This window comes from Patagioenas fasciata, chromosome 1, assembly GCF_037038585.1.
Source record: "Patagioenas fasciata isolate bPatFas1 chromosome 1, bPatFas1.hap1, whole genome shotgun sequence".
Taxonomy (NCBI): Eukaryota; Metazoa; Chordata; class Aves; order Columbiformes; family Columbidae; genus Patagioenas; species Patagioenas fasciata.
In genome coordinates, this window is record NC_092520.1 from 154,261,024 (window position 1) to 154,284,091 (window position 23,068).

At 38.4% G+C, this 23,068-nt stretch overlaps 1 protein-coding gene across 2 annotated transcripts in view; it reads right to left on the reverse strand.

The window, feature by feature from the left end:
* The window catches only part of BRAF (B-Raf proto-oncogene, serine/threonine kinase), an 86,034-nt gene that overhangs the window by 53,425 nt on the left and 9,541 nt on the right, over positions 1-23,068 (reverse strand). For both annotated transcript variants that reach the window (XM_071798378.1, XM_065839960.2), the window contains exons 2-3: positions 16,173-16,274; positions 5,870-6,133 (exon numbers count right to left, since the gene is read on the reverse strand). In XM_071798378.1, the coding sequence (XP_071654479.1) occupies positions 5,870-6,133; positions 16,173-16,274 (366 nt within the window). The remainder of the gene's footprint in view (positions 1-5,869; positions 6,134-16,172; positions 16,275-23,068) is intronic.

Consider the following 23,068-nt stretch of genomic DNA (forward strand, 5'->3'; position numbering starts at 1 on the left):
TATTCCTGTAATCTTTACACTCATATAAAGCTGATTATACTCATTGCCTGGAACTCCCCTTTGTCAGTTAATTTTAAACTTTTTCACTGTCTTCAGCCTGTTACATAAAACTGAAGTTATCCTATTGAGAACTTCAATCATATAATTTGGAAAACAAAAATCCTAATGTACGACACAATTACCTAAGGATGTGTTCTCTCTGGCTGCACGCATTCTCTCAGAAATCTCACTGGCAAATGTAACCTATGCTTTTCTGCTGACACACTATCATCCACTTCCCATTCAAAATTCCCACCAAAACCAAGTCTCAGCATCTAACAATCTCTCAGACTTTCAGCAGCCAGCTCAGAGTTCTTACCACTCTCTCCCACCCAAAAGCTCTCCCTTAATTAGCAGTTTTGTTACTATGCACTCCACAGCCATTTAGATTCCTAACCCAAACAAGCTTTAAATATTTTTTCCCCTAAGTTCTCCCACCCACAGTTTGGAGAAGCTTTATGAATTTGTCCTGCAAAACAAGTGGCTATCTCAGGTAGACTTTTACCATCTTGCAGCTTTATTATTTCAACATCCTTCTCTCTGGCCTAGAACAAAACAAAACAAACCCACCCGCACAGACTTATCCTGGTCACATTTACGCAGAATGCTTCTCCAAAGGACTTTTAACTTACCAGTTGAAACACACCACTGAGGAAAGAGGAAGTACCCATATCTCAGACACTTATCTCTCTGCATTATATGGGATAAACATTTTTTTTTTACCCCCAGAGAACAGCAAACAATCTGTTGTTTTTCCTAGGAGGTTGTTCAGAGAAGAAAACTTATCTCCATCCCTTCCCAGGACAGCTACAGAGGAAAACAATCTTCTGTTTCTGACACTACTTACTCATTGATTCCTCTCCAACTAGCCAGGACAGCTACTTGGTTTTGCTTTCAAAAAAATTTACCTTCTAATCCTACTATGTCGGCAGTTGAATCAAGGTGCTGACTTCAACTGCTAATTGATCAGCAGCAGTAGGATCTGCCACACAGTGGTGAGGCTTTCAAGGAAGAACCTTCACACCTTTTCCTACATTAGGAAAAACTTTATCCAACACTCTGCTTTATCATGACACATACAACGAAACCTGACATCAGCTATGCTACCTAGGCACCAAAATCACTTACACTGATCAACTGGTCTTATTTCTTTGTATTCCAGTTTCCTCACATTATATTTCTAATTGGAGCCAACTCAGATGTATTTGCTTGATCCTACACACAAACAATACTAGTAATAAAAAAGTAGACAGCTCTCAAGTAACAAGTCAAAAATGAAAGCATCTCCTCCCTTGCCCCATTTCCTGCGTTTTTAACAGCTCTAAACAAATAGCACAAGGTTGTTTAGTACTTGGGACTGCTTCACAGTATGATCAGACAAATAAGGAGGTTGGTTTTCCAGTCACTTGAAATTAAGTCAGTTTAAGAATTGTCACTGCATTCCCAGATAAAAATAAACAAAGACTCCCTAGTATTTGACAAGATTTCTCTTCTCCTGAAGTAGGTCTGCAGTTGCAGCTAGAGACCGAAAATATTACTGTGATATTAAAAAATCTCTCTTAAAAAAAGTAGATATTAATTGGAAGTAGTTTTGGTTGGGGTGAGGGCAAGGCTTGTAACCATACTGCAACTTCAACAGCATCTTTCCTCTCCCACCTCCATGCATGGTTGTAGGACACATTTTATCCTCGCTTTAACAGCCATACAAAATGGGGACTCGGGCAGAGGGGAAGCCCTAATAGCAGGTACCACATAGTTTCACAAGAAATCTCCTTCCTGCTTCAACCCATCACACTGGAAGCTATCCTGTGTACTTGAAAACTCTAAACTACTGTCATGGCTACATAAGCAAATGGCTCAGTTAATGGGCATGGGTGAGGCAGAACAGGTCTGTTTTTAAAGCCAGAAGTTATGAAGGAAGACTAAGATGTGTGCAACACTTCTCTATCCATTGAGAGAGTGAAGGAAGTTACTACAGCAAGTAATCTCAGTATTCACTGAAAGGTGCTGGGTCCTTCCTAGGCTGGTAGACCATTATCTGACTACTGGCAGTTAAAACTGCACTATAAGCTACAATTCCTTCTGAATTGGGTTTGCTTCTGGTATTTCCTTAATTTTTGACAGACTACATGTAGGATTAATAAATATTGAAAACCGAGTAACTACATGAAGAGTTGCCATGCAAGAAATTCCTGACTTTCTCAAGGATATGATCAGTATTTCAAGTTTCAGAGAAATGAACTTCAGCTCCTAGGCCAATAACCCCAACACTCGAAGTTCCTATATGCACCATTTCTCAGATCTAAAACAGATAATTTACCAGGTCTATTAAAAAAAAAGTTCAACTTAGTAATACAACTAGATCCAAGCAGCGTGTAAAACTGAAATAAAAAGAAATCAGCTCTCTTCCTGAGCCAAAGTTGAACCATTAATTTGCAGTTTCTGCTAACCAGACATGAGTATATATTTCCAATTGCTTATTTACAATAACAATTTCGACCAAAACCAAGTCTCTCCTAGGACAACTGGAGCTGACCTCCACCTCACTATATAACATATGAAGTCAAATCCTGTCAACCTGGGCACCACAGTATAAAAAAAAATATCACTCTACTGGAGAGTGTCCAGAAGAGGGCTATGAAGTTAGTGAAGGGTTTGGAGGAGAAGCCACATGAGGAACGACTAAAGTCACTGGGTTTGTTCAGCCTGGAGGAGACTGAGGGGAGACCTCATCATGGTCTACAGATGTCTCACAAGGGGAGGAGGAGGGGCAGGTGCTGATCTCTTCTCTTTAGCAACCAATGACAGAACCCAAGGGAATGTCAGGAAGATGTGCCAGGGGAGCTCTAGGTTGCACATTAGGAAAAGGTTCTTCACCCAGAGGGTGATGAAGCACTAGAACAAGCTCCCCAGGGAGGTGTCACGGCCCCAAGCCTGACAGTGTTCAAGAAGAGACTGGACAAGCCCTCAGACACATGGTTTGAACTGCGGGGTTGTCCTGTGCAGGGACAGGAGTTGGACTCAATGATTTTTGTGGGTCCCTTCCAACTCAGGACATTCTATGATTCTATGATAAATAGAGCTTCTCACCAGTGACCCCATACATGCAGCTCATGCCTCCTTCCATCTACAGGCATCTGTCTGTGCCTCTACTTAAGTGCATATACCAGATTTGAGACCAAAGGGACTTACACTTTCCCTCCACCACTAGCCTATCTCCCTCCCACTCTTCTGTTGATAACATTTTTTTTTTCTTTTAAATTATCACAGCACAAGACTACAGACTTTTCTGCAGCTCTACTCTTGGTGTCCCACGTTGAGCAAGCTGGTAACAAGCTGCTGGGCCAGACTTGTAAGGCAAATGGTGTTTAGGCTCCAGAAGAGAACTGCAGACAGCAGCAAGAGAATCCCCCTGACTACACCCAAGTTAAACCACATTTGCCTCCCATAGCCAGGAAGGAGCATTTAGATTCAGCACTGGAAAAAAATTCCTATTACCCTGCTGCCAGTCACTGAGTACTACTGCTGAGTGATACAATCCCTTCATCAAATGACAGCATGTCCTTAAGCTAGAAAGGTAACCCTTAACCAAGATATGGCAAAAGACAACCTGGCACTCTTGAACTTCATCTGTTTGGTTAAATCTGCAAGCTCCTAATGAGCATGACTCATACCACAAAATGACAACATTCACCAAAAAAACCCAAAGCTTATGGATAAAAGTGAGAAGACATACTAGTCCAGAAAAGCAGAGTCTCACCCATGTTTTTTAGCATACCATGCTGGTCTGCTATTGTTACTTAAGAAGTGAAAGATGCATCGGTAGAAGATAAGCGGTTTACTTTGGTAAAATGGACCAACCTTTTTACTTTGGCAAAAAAACACATCTCAGATGAGGCATGACAGGTCTGTACTGGCCCAAAATTTTATCACCTGGTTCACACTGAAATTCAGTTGCTTCTTTTTCCTAACTTGTATTCAGATTTGCATATTTAGAACAGACTTAAACTTGGTGAAATACACACATTTGAACATAAAAAATTAAATCTTGCCTAAAATATTGATGTAGTGTATTTCATAATTATAATCTCTTCTTTATATAAAATGATTCCTCCAAAAGCAAAACAGAGCTCAGACTTCAAAAAAGCCTTACCACACCTCTGACAAAAGGACCAAGGAGGTGCAAAAGTGGAGAGGGAAAGGAGCAGAAAAGGAATAGTGCAGATGAAAAGAAAAAAACCTAAGAGTAGAAATATATACTATACGGTTTAAAGGATGAGAGAATGCATAGGAGAGATAGAAAAGAAAACGCACAGAGCAACACAGGAAGCAATATACTGTGTCCCATTGCAGGAATTAAACAAAAACAACCTGTGGGAGACAGCCCCATCACAGGGCCTATGGCTACAATAGCCAGACAGGGTGGGACAGAACACGAGGAAGAAACCAGTCTCTCCAAAATCCAGTACCTTTTCTCCAGATTTCACAGTGCGAGCAGTACTACATGTCAAGCCATACCTCACAGGCAGACAATAAAAACACCTTGCTTAACAATGTACATCTGCACAGCGGTCATAGTTTACATTAACCCCCCATTCTCTAGGTCGAAGACCAAATACTATTTTCCATCTTTAGCGGTATCTTTAACAATTAAACAATCTTTTTTTAAAAAAATCAGGTGAAAACAATTGCCTTTTAATCTGTTGTTCCCACTATAAACCTTATGATCCCTTTTGTTCGGTGGGGAGGGAAGAATGGAAGGAAGGCAAGTGGCAGAGGAAGAGAGAGGACATGTCCCCAACACCCAGCACTACTCAGTTTATGTTTTCTCCTCTGTGCCAGCAACTCAATTTTCACAGGTAGTCACAGTCAATAACTTACTGACTGCTATGAAAAGCACTTCACATAGACACTGGCAGTGTTATCCATTCATTTCCCACTTTCACTGGAACCACAGCTTCCCTCTTAAATTAGGAGTATGCAGCGCGTTGCAAAATAGAGCCTACAGTGGCTTGTCAGTAATTTAATGTATCACAGTTTGCAGTGTATTATTCTAAAGCACATATCAAGGCTCTTCAGTAGGCAGCTCTTAACTGATAAAAAAATCCTGTCTGTAACAGACAATTGAATAGCCTGAAAAAAGTCTTTTTCCATGACTCTAAGAATCACAGTAACATTGTTAAAACTGATGAACACCAGTTTTTGAGCAGTTTGATGGCAACACTTCTTGCCCCTCCTAATAGGAACTCTGTTCCTCCTGCTAGCCAGTTCTCTACACAGGACCTACAGTTATCAGGGTCCCAACACGAAACACCACAGTGAGCAGGGAAGAAAAGGATAAAAACTCAAGCGATTCTGTACAGCCCTCCTTCGCTGGTACTTGGTGTAAAGCTTTCACTGCTGCTAGCAACTTTGACAACATGGAAAACACTTTCTCCAATCACGCCTGGTTAAACTAATCAATAATTTTGTATAATACAGGAAACAGAGCTTCCTGCCCCCTTATAACCATTGTAAAATAGTAATTACTATTTATCCAAGAAAGCTGATTTGAGAAAAAATATTTCTTGAGGTATCTTCATTGTTATAAAACTCCTGAAAGTCTTGTATTCTGTATTATTGCTATAATGGACATCTTTGTGTTAATCCTGTAAAAAAACCGTTCAACATATCAAAACAGCCGACCACGGCGAAGCACAAATAGCAACTGTGCCACCTCTTTGACCTCCACACAGGTACGTTTTCAGCTCCTAAATTAACCTTTGCATACAGAGGGAGAGAGATACAGGAAATATTGAGGTTACAAGTATGTGAAGAGAAACTGACTCACCACAGTCCTTTGCTTGTTGGGCAGGAAGACTCTAACAATAGGCTTCTGTGGAGACTTGGGGTTATTCCGTGACATATCAGCAGGGCTTTGATAAACCGAAAGGGATGAAGGTGCTACAGAGAGGCTAGAGGAGGAAGATGATGCAACTGTGTCTGTTGAAGCCGAACTAGAGACAGAGAAATCAGTTCCATTCCCCATGGATTCCAACAACTGCTGTTCTCTCTGCTGTAGAGCATCTAGTTTGCTGGTGTACTCTTCATAGGCCTGTGAAGGATGAAGAGCTGTTTTAATGATATAATAGCCTCAGACAAAACCAGAAATCTAAATTCAGAACGAACATGAAGTGAAATGCATTCTAAACTAATTCAAATTTCCCAGGAACATGAACAAAGTTGTCGGGTCATATTTTTCAGGAGGATACAAAGAAATTGATTTCAATTCACTGTGTTAAACCTTCTGAACCAACAGCTTATTTTTAATAGATTCATGGGTAAGTGGATAAACAAAATCATAAGTTGCAGTTTCAAAGCACCTGCACTAAATAGTATAATTCAAAACTACTTTTAAGACAGCAATCTTTAACAAATGTCAGCTGAATTGCTGAATTACTGTCCTACAGCTCAAGTTTCCATTCGGTTGGAATGACAGCTAAATACTTCTATTGCAATAATTAATGTCTGACAGCTTATCTAGCTCATTCTTCACCTGTCACTGTCCTCTCATACCAGACAGTAAAAAATATTGTTTCAGTTAGAGTACAACTAATTTTGCCCTGGTTCAAAGTCACCCAAAAACATGTAAGAAAGAATTTTTTAACATCTGAGATTAATTAGATTTTCCACCAAGTTTACGTAAAAGTTAACTTTTCACTGACCAAGCTTCTTAAACAAAAAAAAGGTAAAATTAAATTTGTCCATAAATGTAGCCAAGTTCAACACTGGCAACCTCTATAACACAAATGTGTAATCAGTATATATTTTTTTCAAAGTTAGTTTCCACCAACTTTGTTTTTCTTTGTTACAAGAAAATTTCCATCTGTATCCAAGTATCAGAATTATTTCTTGAGCACATAAATTAATAAAAAGTATCTTCAAAAATCTGAATAATTTACGGAAAGTGTGTTTCATGCTACATAAGCATAACAGTGTTAATCAAGGATGTGTTAGACCTTTACAGACAATAAGAAACAAAGACCTTATAAACCTAACATCTGAGCAATAGGGAACAGAATTTTCTACTTGGTTCTCCAGCAAGATCTATGTCAAGCTGCAAAGCTGCATAAATTTTCAATGACACAACAGAGATTTACCTAAGGCAAAGATACTTATACCAAAAAAAAAAAAAAAGCTTTCCTCAAGTTTTCTGTGCATAACACGTTACAAATTAAAGTTACAGGAGAACTGAACTGACCAAAAAGTCTGCAGGGTGTACATGTGTAAAAAAAAATAATAAAGTTAAGAGAAAAAATAACCAGCATTCAGTAGTGCTGCCACAGACACTATATTTCACTATGAATTTACTTCTCTGGGTTTTATGCGCAGATTCACATAACCCAGGCTGGTTTTGTCAATTGAACAGTGGTTGGTCCCTTCCTTTTTATGAAGGTTTAGCATTCCCCAGGATGGACCTATGTTCAAAATTTGTGCCATCATCCCCACAGTGTTAAAAAAGAAAATGATAATTTGTCAGTGAGGACTAAGGAAAACAATTTTAGAGAATGGTGGTGAACATCACAATTACAAACTCTAAATTTCACAGGTACCATTTTTAATAAATGGACATAAGTTGCAGTAAACTGAGAAATACTTACTAATCCTTTTAAAAACTGAAGATGTCTAGTATTTCACAAATAGACCCCAAACTCAGAGACTTAAAACCAAAACATTTTGATTCTAGCCAAATTCTACTGTCAAAAGTAAATGGAAAGGTTACCCAATTATAAATAATGGCATTTTTTGGCTGTACAGTAACATAAGTGTCTCTCTCCTACTTCCAGGATCAACTTTTCATGTAAATTCCAGTAAAAGTTCCATGTGTCAAGAATTATTCTCAGTAAACAAAAATTAAGAATCATAAACTGTTGCCATTTCACCAATACTTTTCTAAATACTTACTTCCTTTTCTCAGGAACATTGCAAAATACTACTTGAACACATGCAACATTACATTGCTTCCGGATACTTGTGGGCTTAGTTCCTTCACAAAATTACACACATCTTTCAAAATACTCAATCCTACAATGTTTACACCAGCAGCTTAATCTGTCACTAATGCAAACTCAAAGTCAAATGATTTACCTTAAGAGAATAAACAATGAGCATGGAAAGCTGGGAGCTGTTGCTGGCTTTGGGTTACGTACCATTAAATTCTGCATGAAAAACTCTCTAGTTTGCATGGAGACAAAAGCTCTCAAGTATTATCCGGTTACTCAATGTCATAAGAGAAGATCGCGTCATAAAATATAACGAACTAGAAATGTATCGTTAGACTTTAAAAACATTTTTCTCTTTAAAAAAACCAAACCAAACCAAAACCTTCTTATACAGAAGGAGCAGAAACAGAATAACTCCAATAAAATCTTGTTGTCACAGAGATTAAGTACTTCGGACAGACAGCGGTTTCAGCTGATAACAAGTACCCATACATGTTACCCAGCCAACAGTACCAAGTCAAAACATACAATCATCCCATGGAGTTACATTGAACAGGTATCACGACAGCAAAGCTGACCTATGGCAACTACATCATAAAATAGCTGGAAGAAAGATTATGCCACAGAGTTGGCCCATCTTCAACAGAGACCTGTAGCAGTGTGGCCATAATAGCAGACAGGTATCACTAGCTACACAAATGCTCAAGTCAGTAAAGGGTCCCCTGGGTCAACTATGAGGTTGATTTCTAACATTGTTTTTCAAAGAAACAAACAAAAATTAGGTTTGTAAGCATCTACAATAAGAAGATTCAGCTGAATATTCAAGCAATTCATTAAGTTGAAGATTTTAAAGGCATTTCAGAAGGAGATGTTTATGAAATCTAGAATAAAATCCATTTGGTTTACATATTCCCAGTAAGACGTGAGCAAGGTTATACAAAAAAAAGCCCAAAACTTAAATCTTGCTGTCAGCTTGATACAGAATCACAGGAGGAAATAAAAAGGAAAAAAAAAAAAAAAATGTTGGAAGGCATCCCTAGAAGTCATCTAGTCCCAAAACTCATTTTACACAGAGTTAAAAATTTTGAAGTTCTAGCAGGTTGCTGAGGGCCTTGTCAACAGAAGTTTTATAAGTCTTGAAGCACGGAGACTCCATAATCTCTGGGCAACCAGTTTCAGGGCTCAATAACCACTCCCATGGTGATTTTTCTCTTATAAAATACACTTGGTGCTATCTGTGATGTTGCCTCTTCCCCTTTTGCTGTGCATGCCTGAAAAGAGGCCAGCCCTCTCTTTAGGTTGCAGGAGCCTGCAGACTCTTCCTCAGCCTCCTCCATGGCAAACATCACCACAAGGCAGACACGCAAGCAGAGGGCAGACAAGACCTTCCTCATGCTGGCTACACACTTGCTAACGGAGCCCAGCCTGCAGTTTGCTGGTGTTCCCATGATGGTGGGCGATGGACAGCTCAGCTTGTTGCTCACCATCCTTCCCTGGTCCTCTCCCTGCAAAGTTGGTACCCACCCACCTGTACCCATGGACCATCACCTGGTCCCAGGTGTGAGATGCTGCGCTCCTTGTTGCTGTTGTCCTGCTTCTTGTCATGAGGCTTCTGTTCTTCAATTCCTCCAGCTTGTTTGTTACTTGCCAAAACCAACTGTCTTTAATAACATATACTATCCTCCACAAATTTATGTTTACTGTATCGCTGCAGGGTTCCCAATTTGTGAAATACCGTAAATTCACAACAAAGTCAAATGAAAACACGTATTTGAAAAGCTGGCTATTAGGTTCAAACTGACACATCTTGTCAATCTACACATAATTCTATGGCTATCTAAAACAGAATCATAAGATAATTTTAATTATATTGTGTAACAGTATAGATGTGTATCATATAATACGACCTCATACATGTGAGAACGCTCCCAAGGGCCCAACTAAGCAAAACATATAAAGGTCTGGTAAACTGCCAAGTCCATCTAAAACTGGCATGTTTATATACAATGTATATACTCGCCATCATACAACTGATGCTCCTTTAGGAGTAGCAAAGTTAAATTTACTTCTGAAATGTTGCAACCTATTGACAACGTAAAAAAACTGACCACAGAAGTCAACAGAATTTGCATGATGTTACACAGATGTGCTAACAGAATTCTGTTGACAAGTTGATGACATGTGATTTTCTCAAAAATATGCATATTTTTGTATTATATGTCATTTATATTACATTTGAATTTTGCTTTCCTGGACCATAACAAGGCTATATGTTCTAGTAAAAACATCTAAGGAAACAAAAAGCAACAAGTAAAATACGTTTTGAAAAAATAATCTGGGACAAAAGCAAGTAGCAAAATATGGTTTCTCCTTTCCCCTGCTCCCTAACACATCTGGTTGGAAACCCAGTCTGAACTCAAGTAGACCAACTGGTTTTACCACGCTCTCTCCCTCCCTCAATCTATTATAGATCATATCCACACACTGCAAGACTCTTAAAAGCCTAAACTACAGTTTCCTCGTCTTTGAAACTGAGATTGTGTTTCTATTTAAAAGATGTCTGACCTTTAAGGCTGTTGATCAAATGCAAATCCCACTAAGTTAAATGGGAGCTGAAGATAGTAATGTACGTCAGGATTTCTTCATTTAGTAAGACTCCTAAATCTGTACTTAGTCTAACTTTAGGCACTCCAGTTTTGGTCCAACATGTTTGATCAGCATCTGTCATGAGCCTAGTAAAAATTAATCTGAATTTCACTACAGAACCACCAAGCTTCCCAGTGCTCATACGCAGACTTAGCATTTTCATGCAATCCCATGAACAGCTTGAAACAACCTGAGATTCAGTTGTTGCAATCGGCATACTTTAGATCAGCAAAGACGTAATCTTCTTTAATTAATTAATTTGACCTCTCGTGTGGATTCTTCCGACATATAGTAATAAGGAGTGAAATAATCTCCTGAAATTCTCAGAACTGCCAACAGCAAGGTTTCTTAATAAAAATATGTTTAATAGCCCAGGAAAAGAGAAGGCTAGGAAAAATAAAAATCAAATCGCAGTAGTTGGGGCAAACATACCTCTAGCCCAATGATTCTCATTTTAAATTGCTTCCAAGAGCAGGAGTAGGAAAGAGGATGACTCTTTCAACACAATGCTAGAAAGCTGGCTGAGTTTTAAAACTCATTTTGATACCGCTATCATTCTATCTATGCATTTGTATACTGTTTGATTTTGTGTGCAGTCTGAATTAAAAAACAAGCAAAGTGGCAGCTTACACTTTTATTGTTAACTGAAGTAAACTACAGGTCCAGGATGCAACTTCACACCACAAGAACAACTTTTTACATGCAAATGGGCTAATACTGCTCAATTAAGTTCTCACAGATACAGCGTCTGTAAGTAATATTGTACACAAAACTACAAGGCAAGGAGCACACACAACGCATTTTGGAAGTTTAAATAGGTAAGGCCTCCTGAACAGTCATTAAGAGTCTACAAAGGCTAACAAATCTGATTAAGTCATTTAAGCGCAATCTCTCCTTTTTAAGTTTGAGCTGACTGCTTTTGGCCAGTCTGGATCTGTGCAACCCATTTCAGTCTGTAAAGAGCTTTCGTTGCCAATACTAAGTTGAAAACACACAGATCTTTATTTTCTTTTCCCTAACTTAGGTTGTTATCCTTTTCATCAGTACTTCATTGGTAGAGATTAAAAAACAAAACAAAACATGGCCTTTATAGAAGAATAGGCAACTGCACTTTTTAACCATTTTTGATAACTGAATCCCAGCTTTCCCCAGTATCATGATATTAGACTTCTTTGCAGTGAAGATTTCCAATATTTACAATGTTTAGACAAACCTTTAAGAAAAGGGTTTTTCCACAGTGAATCACAAACTGTATTTTGGGAAACAGCACTTCAAGGACAGATAGAACACACTAGGAAATTATGTAGGAAGACAAAAATCATTGATGTTTTTAGCTGCTGTGATACAGAATGTTTCGAAAAAGTGTGGAAAACCTACCGAGGAGCTCCTGCAGCCTGTTTTCCAGAAGAAAAGAAGAATACTGTTAGTGATATTTCTACATCTACTGAGTCAAGTAGAAACTTGAAGTATTTGACAGTGATTTTCAGGGGTCTGTTAGATCCAAGATATTTCCTCATGCACAGGGGATCGAAGTAGTTAAGAACTAGGATTACCTAAGAAAGAATTCTAGCTACAAGCCATGTTTACATTTTAATACAGTCATTGCTTACTATATTAATTATTTATTTCAACCAGAACAAACAGAAAAGTTTTTCTTATGATCATATTTGAGAATGCTGATAAGATTCCTGAAGCTATTACTAATTACAACAATTAGAAGAAAACAGCGTGGTTAATGACAAATACTCTTTTCTTTCTTCTGTTCATTTTGTTTCCTACCCCTGTACATTATACACATGCTCAGGAGCCCATCTGTAGCTTCAGCCTCACTCCTCATCCCCCACTTTCCTGCCTCGAGTGGAGGGAGAGAAGCTGCTCACTGCCCTCCAGTCTCACCCTGCATTTTCCACTCCTGGGCAGCTACACATAGAGTAGCCTGCCCAGGGTTGCAGGCACTGTTCCCCATGCTCTACAGTCACCTTTTTAAGACAGTTGCTGCAAAGTGATGGATCAAGGCAGGGAGATACCCCTGAATCTGAGCACCCTCTCCTGCAGGAATAAATATATTCTGAATTCAACATAGCACAGGTCAATCCCTTTCAATATTTCAAAAAAATCCATTTCTCTTTCACAGCAAATTGATGAATCCTGAAATGACGGCTACAACAACACCTGTCAGTTTTAAAGTACTTTTGATGTAAAACACATTGAACCTCCAAGAATTAAAAAAAAAAGTCTGCCATAAAAAATACATTTTGCCATCTTACCCTCAAACAAGCACAGAAAAAGCTTGTTAGATTTTATTTTCTTGAACAACTGTAACTAAGGCATAAATTCCTTATTATTTTTTAGTGAGGCATATGTTTTATATTCTATGTGCAAACAATTTTACTACATCCTTTGAATACTCAGTTTTCAGAATTAATTCTATTGTTCAGTTCTTCAGCTTTCCTATGAGCATTTCCACCCCCCAGCCCCTTCCTTTCCACTTTTAATGGAAATGCAATTTTGTCATCAGGTTCAAACCCAACTTTACTTAACAGGTCTAGAGAGGCAGCTCCAATACAGGCCAGAAGCCAGCGTACAGAGTGCTCTGAGTTCTGTGAATGTAATTACTAAGCTGTGTAAGAAACAAAGGACAAAGAGCCAGACTGGAGTAAAAAACCACTAACAACAAAACAAACCAACAATCCTATTGAACTGAAACTCTACATACCAGAAGACTGATGGATAGCTGTCAAGCTTTTCACAGGTATACAAAAAGCCATGGTTTTGCAGAAAGCTTTACAAAAGCAAACTAGATGTTTACAACAGTTAAAGGCAATATGGGTGAAAGCAAAAATGTTCATTTGCAGGTGTTTATCTAGCAATTAGCTTTGGCTAATTCCAACTTTTGCTAAGGGAAGCAGACAACATGCTTGTTGACAGCACTCAAGAGATGATCAACAGGTAGAATCTACAGAAGTCCTCAGGAGTCACATTTCATGGAAGATGCAAAGAGATCAGAGCACTGAAAGGAAAAAATGGGAATGGTGATGCAGTCCAAGTACCAGACCAGCAAAATTACCCATACAGATTCTAAGTAAAAGCAGGGCAATATTGCTCTTTATAGCCAAAAGAGAGACTTCACCAAACCAATCAAAATCTAAAAGGCAGAAGAGGATGGACAGAGTACCAGTTACATTACCTTCCTGCTCAGGCACTTTGGAGATAGCACACAGACCACAACATCAAGATGTAGACATAACCTACAGATGTGAAAGCTTGGGTAGAAAGTGGGGTCATGCACAGAAATCAGTGAAGATGCCCAGGTATGGAACTGAGCAACAGGCCAAATATCACACAGCATCTTTGTACAGAGGCTCTTGGCCAAGGCAAAGGCAGCCAAAAAGGTGGGAAATGCACAGAAAGGATGCACTGGACAGCTGCTGCTGGGTTGAAATGAACAGTCAAGGGTACCCCGTAATTTTGCTTCTGACTGCATCAGCTATTCTGTAATGTATTTCTCATTTTTCTTTCCCTCACACTTCAGTTCTACCACAGGAAACCCACACACTAAACAAATTATAGGTTTGCAGCATTTAATCCTATTCAATCAATCCATCTGAGGATGATCTAATCTAAGCTAATACCTACCCAAAGACAAAGTTCTTCTCCTCTTTCACCCCATTTTCAAAGGTTTTTGGTTCACAGCTGCAAGCTCTTCCCCTTCCCTAATCTTAACCACAGCCTTGGGACTCACTGGACTTCATCACGACCAAGTTCAATCTACTAACTGGATGGCAAACTAATCCAACAAACCCACAATATTTTCCTTCCAGGTTAGCGATTGGAAGTAGCTTAGCCACTACTAGTACTGTAAGTACCCGAGTAAAGGAAGCGAAGGAGCCACATAGCAAATAGCTGGGAAAAACAAAGTGTTTCATTTCAGTAACAGTGGGCTCTTCTCATAGGACTTGCTGGCTCATGGGATAATTCAACTGAAAAAGCAGAATCCCAGTGACTTCCACCTTCCTTCCAATGGCTCACTGCTCCTTGGTCAGTACCAGCACTACCGGTCACAAGACCCATTTTGTAACCCAGCAGAAGTCTCTGCAGCAGAGGAACACCCCGCTCCATCTGGCAGGGTTTACCTACCATGTCAACGAGCCAGAGCTGCAGTTTCATCTCAGTGGCACATGGAACCACCAAACTTGCAAATCTGCTTTAAGCTTCATGGTTTGTAGTCACTGACTATTTCAGAACCACCATACTGTTTACTCCAGCGTAATAAATTCCTACTACATATTTACAATGGCAAATGCAGTCTTCCCTATCAATCAATGACAGAATAATCAAAAATATTCCAGTGTAGGGATCTCAGTTTTAATTTAGATACAAGCAAGCGACAAATGGCTGTAATGAACTAATGATTTCACTACCTGAAATCCAGACTTAGTAGAGTAAGCTAATTATTATTGCAATTTGATACACAATCTAATGAAACCAACATATGTGAGGCAATATTAAATCCAGACATACAGAATGCGGAAACAGAAGTGTGTTTAGATACCATTGAGTGGTTAAAATAGTGATTAGCACTCGTTCAATATTCCCATTTCACATCAGCAATAAATAAAGCAACTTCAGACGGCCTCATTTGACCTTAATTGTTAAGGATGTTATGTCAACATTTGTTTAATCAAGCTAGTGCCCTGCTCTGACATATTAAGATAAAAGCTACAAGTATCTCAAATAATAAGATCTTTACTCTAAATTATCTAGTGCCTTTAGGCAGCAATTATAATTAAAAAGACTACAAAAGAAGTCTGGTTAACCTCCAGTTATTTCAATGCTTGAGAGAACCAAGAAAAGGGCAGGATTTGGAGCAAGTGATATCTGTTCAGTTCCTAATAGATGTCACTTATGCATGCAGCCGTTTTTATGCTCTTAATGGTACTACGTCAATGCAACTTTATGAATCTGGAGTGATGAAAAAAATACAGAAATTAAATTTGTAGTTAGTTTACAAATTAAACACAGCTTAAAGCTATTACTCCACCCTACAATTTTATGTACATCTTTATGTTGCCTTCTATTAATACCATTTTTTGCATCCTCCATGATTATTTTTCAAAGAGAAACAAGTGAAGTCAACTGCTTCAAAGGCAATGTTAATCTTATAAGATATTCCATGTGTACGTGTATATTTGCTTTTAACAACAGAGCACCTTTTTCTATTATACACACAAAATCCTCCCCCTGCCCCATACCTGAAAAGAACGCTCTATATTTCAATTACACCAACATAACCATTAGACTATGCCACTGATCTTCCTCTACTAATGTGTATCAGGAATCCCATATGGTTCCATTCTGTCTCCAAGGAAAGAGTCAAGTTTCTAATACATAAGGAGAATGTTCTGTTTTACTACAGGTATTCTCAGTTTAAATATAAAATGTTTCATATAAGATTAAAATAAGACACAATTAACCTAATTACTTTCATTTAGAATGTAAACTTACCTCTAAATATATTGACGGTGGATTATGCTCTCCTCCAAATTTGTCTAGCAGTGCCTCTATATGTTCTTGTGTTAATTTAATCATCTGTTTGATATTCCACACCTGAAGCAGAAAATTAAAAAAATAATCAAAAGGAGCTCAAAACCCAAATCACATTTTCTTGATATTTAATAACAGAAGTCCATAGTAAAAGTATTTTGATTGTCAGTAAAAGAGCGAACAAAGCTATCCCATTCATCCTCTGTCAGTAAGACACAGCTTGCTTCTGAGATAAACAGAGAAAAATTAAATTTGGTTTTAAAATTCAGGAAACATTGAATAAACAACTTTTAAGAACAGTTTATTTTTCATGTTTATCAAAGCCATATTAAGTATTTTCCTTGCAAGACTTCGCAACGCAATTTCTACAGTACTATGAAGTTTAGCTAAGGAGTTCTATCAAAGCTTGGGTAATCTCTGTAAACAATATTCACAAAGGCTAGACTTAACGGGTTTTTTACATGGGAATAGGATGCTTTGTTTTTAAAAAGCACCTTTATACCCTGACTTCTGTACTCTGTCTACCCTAAAAGTCTTCTTACAGACCTTGGACAGAATCTGAAAAAGACATCTACCTCCAGTGCACAGAAAAAACTTACAGCACCGTACTATGAAATAACACAGGTTGTTACTCATTCTTCACAACCTCTTGAAAAGTCAGTTCAGGAATTCGAGACTATTGTAGGTGAACAGTATTATGAATCTTAATTTATACCTAAAAAGGCAGTGAAGCACAAACCCAAACATTTAAAACAATAATGCCACACTGTTTTAAGAAGCCACTTCAGTCCAACCAAAGTCAGAAATTTATAGCGGAAGAAGAGGGAGGAAAAGGAGAATCTCTTCTTTATAGGCAGTATTATTCAGACTATTTATCAGCGAAAAAAAAAAAATAAAATGATTGTGTCAGAGCTACTAGACCCAGGATGGAAGAAATTATTACTAAGGTAAGATATACAGTGCTTCTTCCAAAGGGATTTTAGAGACTCCCTTTACCTTTTGCAGTTTAACTCTTATCTATTTCACAGATCATAAAATATACAGTCTCGAGACCAGGTCTGGATTTACAAATAGTGACAACATACTGCTTCAAAAAGAAGATGCAAATATCTTCATATTTTAAAGCAGGCACCAATAACAGGATCCAATCCAAGCTGGATCAAAACAAGTTTTACTAAGTGACTTCAGATGTTTACAAAGAAACAAACTCTAAAATACAGAACTCGCATTTTGCACACCACCCTATTTACCCCTTCTAATTCCAGACATCGGTTATTTGCCAGTCATTTCCTAAAGTAAACTAATAACTGATTCACTTCTAGCCTGAGTTTCAGAACAGATACCAGAACAGAGATTTCACCAAGAAGTTACAGCCAAGCAAAAATAGTTTGCTCAGGAACAAGCAACCCAAATTCCAAAGAGTGAGGGGACCGAAGGGACACAAATAGGGTGTGCTACTCAAGTATTCTGCATGTAAATTCCCTTGAGGTGACAGCAGAAGTCAGCTTGCTTCTCAACTTGCAATCAATTTATCACATTGAAGCTAGGACTGTCAACCAGCAGTAAAGAGAAAGATTCCTCTGTTTTGCTAGTTTTTTCCAAGATGGCAAGAGCTAGTTTTATGGTGGGTAAAAAGAGTAAGCTTGAGTCAACACTATTTCAATTAACTTATTCAATGCAAGAGTTTAGGACATCTAGTTACTGTCTAATTAGTAACATGCTGTTAACCTGGGTGTGTATATAGAAAACTATTGACAAACTAAGGAATCATTTCTACCTTCAGAAACAGGTCTCATTAGTACTTAATGTAACTTCTACTATTTGGTCATTCTGGCAGTTTCATCCACCAAAAAGTTTTCCTCAATATGTACTGTACCACAGCCAATATCAACAATTTACTCTACTTAAATGCCTGGCAATGGGGGAGGTTGGGAGGGAAGATGCTTCACTGACAGAATCACAGAATGATTGAGGTTGGAAGGGATGTCTGGAGGTCATCTAGTCCAACTCCCTGCTCAAGCAGGTTGCCAAGGTCCATGTCCTGATGGCTTCTGAATATCTCCAAGGATGGAGACTCCACAGCCTCCCTGGGCAACCTGTGCCAGCACTCAGTCACCCTCAGATTAAAAAAGCACTTTCTGACGTTTAGAGAGAATCTTCTGTGTTTCAGTTTGTGCCCATTGACTTTGATCCTGTTGCTGGGCACCTCTGAACAGAGTCTGCCTTTATCTTCCTTTCACCAACCCTTCATTAACTTTTTGACCCTTCATTGGACTCTCTTCAATATGTCCATATCTCTCTTGCACTGGGGAGCCCAGAACTGGACACAGTACTCCAGGTGTGGGCTCACCAGTGCTGAGTAGAATGAAGCCCTGTCAGATGAGTTTCCAAATACTTTTTTTGAAGATTCACAATTAATAACTTCCTTGTTCATATGTTGTTTTCTATTTCGTGCCATAACCACAACCTTGCTTCTCTCTTCTCTTACAGTAAAGGCAAAGAATATATAACTGAGCAACGGCAATACACGCAATGGAAGCATGTTACTTAAGAGAGGTTGGCAAGAGAATCAAACAGCCTCTAACAAGGGCAGAAATCTTCTGCTAAATTAATATCATCGCAAGAGCAAAAACTGAATGACTAACAAAGAAAATAAAACATCTTGAAACTTGCTGCCAGGCTATGGCAAAAAATGTCTTCAACTGAAGAAGCTGAAGTTAAAGTCTAGTGGAAGACACCATTGCTCAGAGGAGCTGAAAATGGTGCCCTGAATTACCTACTGTACATCTGTGCACTAAACCAGTAGCCTTTCCACAAGTAAGGCTTACAGGAAAACTTATGGATTTCTACCACCTCAGAAAGGTTCTTCACACAGTTAAAAGCACACTGAAGGCAGACAGAAATTTATCAAAGTCAACCATAGCAACAAATCATTGCTTGTTGCTCACAGAAATGGAAAACCTATTTTGTGTGCCATATTCATCAAAAGTCTTCTGACAAGCTGAAAGAACTTTCACAAATCTAGTATTGACTGGCATATTCTATCCCTAATCAAGTAGGCACAGAAACACATATGCCATGACAAATTTCCAAGCTTCACAATTTCTTTTCAAGTGGCAACCTCCACTTGATTTTACTTATAGAAAACTCACCTTCTGGCGCTCCATAGCAGTGAATATGCTTATACGCAGTTTCTTGTGGTCCAGATCATCCCTTAACTGGCTAGCTCCTTGAGAATCAACCCCTGTGCAAGCGTGTTGCATCCAACTATGCAGGATCTATGACTATGACTTCAATCCAACTGAAGGAACTAAAACCTCTTCCTAATTGGAATTCAGAACTGGTGGTTGGTTCAAGTGACCTCATGTGACTCGAAAATAAAACCTAAGTGTACAAAAACTGCATAGGATTTTAAGAAGCATCTCATTCCCCATAAGCATGCACATTCAAGAACAGCAGCAAAGAACTACTTAACAACAGAGACAGCAAAAACATGAAATGCAGATCCTTTTAGCAATCAGATCTGGACCAAAGAGCTTGTTCCCAGACAACAGAATACACCCAAGTTTTTCAAGATAAAGCATTCGTGCCAATAACATTCCTTACTGGAGATCTCACAGGAATCCCTTTCTCCACAATTCATTCACACCTACTCTAGGAATAAAAGAAAACTGCAGAAGCCTGCTGGTCATTACAAAAGAAGAGACCGATTTTTTTGTTACTTTTATGAGCACTTCACTACACTTACAACACTCCACACCTGTAGGAAACAGTAAAACCACAACTGCCAAGTATCTTGCAGAAATACAAAAAATTATGCCAGCCTAATAGACAGTTGCTAGAAAACCTAATGTATTTTGAATTAAATCTGGAATGCACCTAGTTCTGCCCACATGCAAGTCTAGTCCCTTCCCCTGGGAAGTAGCACGGTTATTGGAGACACACAGCTTCACTGTAGTTCCACAAAAAAGTAATGAATCCTTTACAGCTTGGATAACCTTATCATTTTTCCAAAAAAAGCCTCAAATTTTTCTATCCCATCTGGTAGCACTAAGTTAAAGTTATTTTCTATCAGATGAGATTAGATTTGATTCTCCTTTTAGTGCTGCTGACACAAGGAAGCTGACGCAGGCTAACAGACACAGTGGAAATATTCCAGATATACTGAAATACATCAACTTCTATCTACCTATTGTGGATAATCGTGCATTAATTTTGCAAATAAGCACTACCTTACAATGTAATAAAGATGATGAGCTATTTCAAGCCAGAGGCAAGTCAGATACAGAAGAAGCTTAAATCCATTCTATTCAGGGAAGACTACAGCTCCACAAATGCAAGGCTATAAGCCACAAAGTTATTCTCGCATCCTTTACTGCTTTTCAAAACACACAGTGCCTGGGACAGCACAAAGTAAACTGTCTTTTGTACTTTTTGCACCTGGCATCAGTACTCAAATCTTGTAGCACATGCCAACTCTAAGCTCTATGATTCACCTTTGGTAGAAGGCAGCTGAAAGTTCAAACTGATTGTGTTAGGAAAAAAAAAGTCATTATTTGTCCAGGCACAGTATGTCCTGCATTTGCATTATCATGCTTGGTGATGGAGAACACTTTGAGAGGATTAACTAGGTAATATATAAAAATAAAACAAAAACCAAACAAACAAAATTATTTTATTTGGAAACTGTTTTATAAGAAGGCCAAAATCATCAAAACTTTTCCAATACTATTCTAATCAGTCCCTTCAGGTTTCCTTCATAGAGAATCAATTCAGTTGTTTGGTCCACTGAGCTAGGATCCACTTTGTCAGAAAATTCTTTAGAAAGCTTTCATGTATGAGATCGTTCTTAGCTGGACTAATGTCTTAATTAACTTGAAAGCGAAGCATTAGAGGGAGAGGCAAGAGGACATATGAATGGGATGAATACCTCAGCATTTGCTTGTCAAGCTGCAGAGTTTACATTTACTTAGTTTGCTGAAAAATCACTGTTACCACTTCCTCATATTTTGATAATTTTTCATTAGATACTTTCCATTCCTCAGCCTTGAATGGTGCTTGTCCTCTTCTTGCTTCTTACAAAGCTTGCTTTTCATTTTCTGCAGTCATCTCTTGGAAAGCGCACATACAGTGGAGAGGAGAGTCCTTTCCTTCTTCCTATACTTCAGGCTTTAGCTCATCTCCATCTCTTAGTGGAACCTTCTCTCAACTTGCACACCATGTTAATTTCTGCATTTTTCCTACTCTCTGCTGGCTCATCGTGCTTATCACATTTTCATCAGTCTAGTTAAACTTTTTATTAAAAAAGTAAGAAAAATGCTAACAGTTGAAAAACCTAACTGAATTTAAAACCAGTTTGCAATGGGTTTCACATAAGAGTTTACACAAGTGACGTGAACATCAACATTGAGACTGCCTTTCCTAGTGTATCTTCCCCAATGTTTTGTTAATGTTGATGAACCATTTTTATTGCAGGTCCCTTACAATGTCTGAGATTCAGTTCCATTCTTAAAGCAGAATAAATAGCCTGTTGTGCCTCTGCCTCTTAAGTTGCCTCCTCTTTAACAAAAAAGAATTCAAACTTCAAATTTTCCTTACCTTTTGTCAGTGTTTAAAGATACTTATTTAAATAAAAGGGTAAATTGTAAAGGATAAAGCTCAATAAAATCTACACTTTAAACATAAACAAGCAGTTTCTCTACAAGAACAAAGTCATCAGGAGCCTTGGGCAGTGGTTGCGTTGCAGGCTACACCAACCTAGAAGTTGGGTGCAGTTATCATATTATATTGTCCTTGAGTATTTAGCCCTGCTCCGTTCCTTACTCTTTCCCCAGAACTTAAACCTTTGCCTGAACCATTTTAGTGAATGCTAAACAAGCAGAAAACTGTTCTCTTTTTCAAGGTGCTCTGTCAGTCTAGCATGCAGAAGCAGCTTGGCAAAGCACCCAGCAACCACCTGAGCTGGTGCAAAAAGTCACTTTTCCTCTCCATAGTCCCCAGTTGGATGGATTCAGGCTACCACAAAGCAGCACCCTTCTTGTTTAAGTTTCAATTCTCTTCCATTCCCCCACTTTTTCCATCACCTGCCATTTTTGCTGCTTGCTACGAAGCAGAATTTGCCTCCAAGCACTATAAAAAGGAAAGTTAACAAATGTTTTCTACCACAGTAGAACAGCAGAGTATAAAAAATAAGAGGCATCTGTATCTTTCATTTAAATCATTAACCACCAGTCGCACAGCTTTCTTTGATCTAACTAAATCTTTAATTTCACATTCCTCGAGGCTTTTGTGTTGCATTACCACTAGTCCTTTTTATTAATTTTGCTACTAATTCAGTAGGATCACGCACAGATCAAGTTCTGGTACAATTCACTGTACTTACATTTATGAATTTAATGACTTCTCCCTAGACTGTCACAGATTTGAAAAGAAAATATAAAAATCCAGACCTCCCAAATATTTCAGAATTCAGTTTTGCTTTAGAGAGGTAGCTACCACAGGCTCTCAACAAGTGTTAAATCCATACAGCATCAAAATTTTAACAAATACTATTGTGCATACACCAGACTATTTCTTCGCACACCTTAAACTGACAAGTCATATTTGTGATGGAAAGCAAGCAGCCAACCAGCTAATTACAATAATTGCCTACAAGAAGCAAACGCTAGTCAAGCAGAGCTCTTACACAGCTTGGGTCACATTAATTAAAATGACAAAACAAACTCAGTCTCGGCTAAACTATAGAACTTATTCCACTCTCTCCTTACCATAGCACACAATTAATTAGACTATCCAGAAAAGATAATCAGCTTCTATTTAAATGTTCATGTTAACAGTCCATAAAATAACTTGTTATA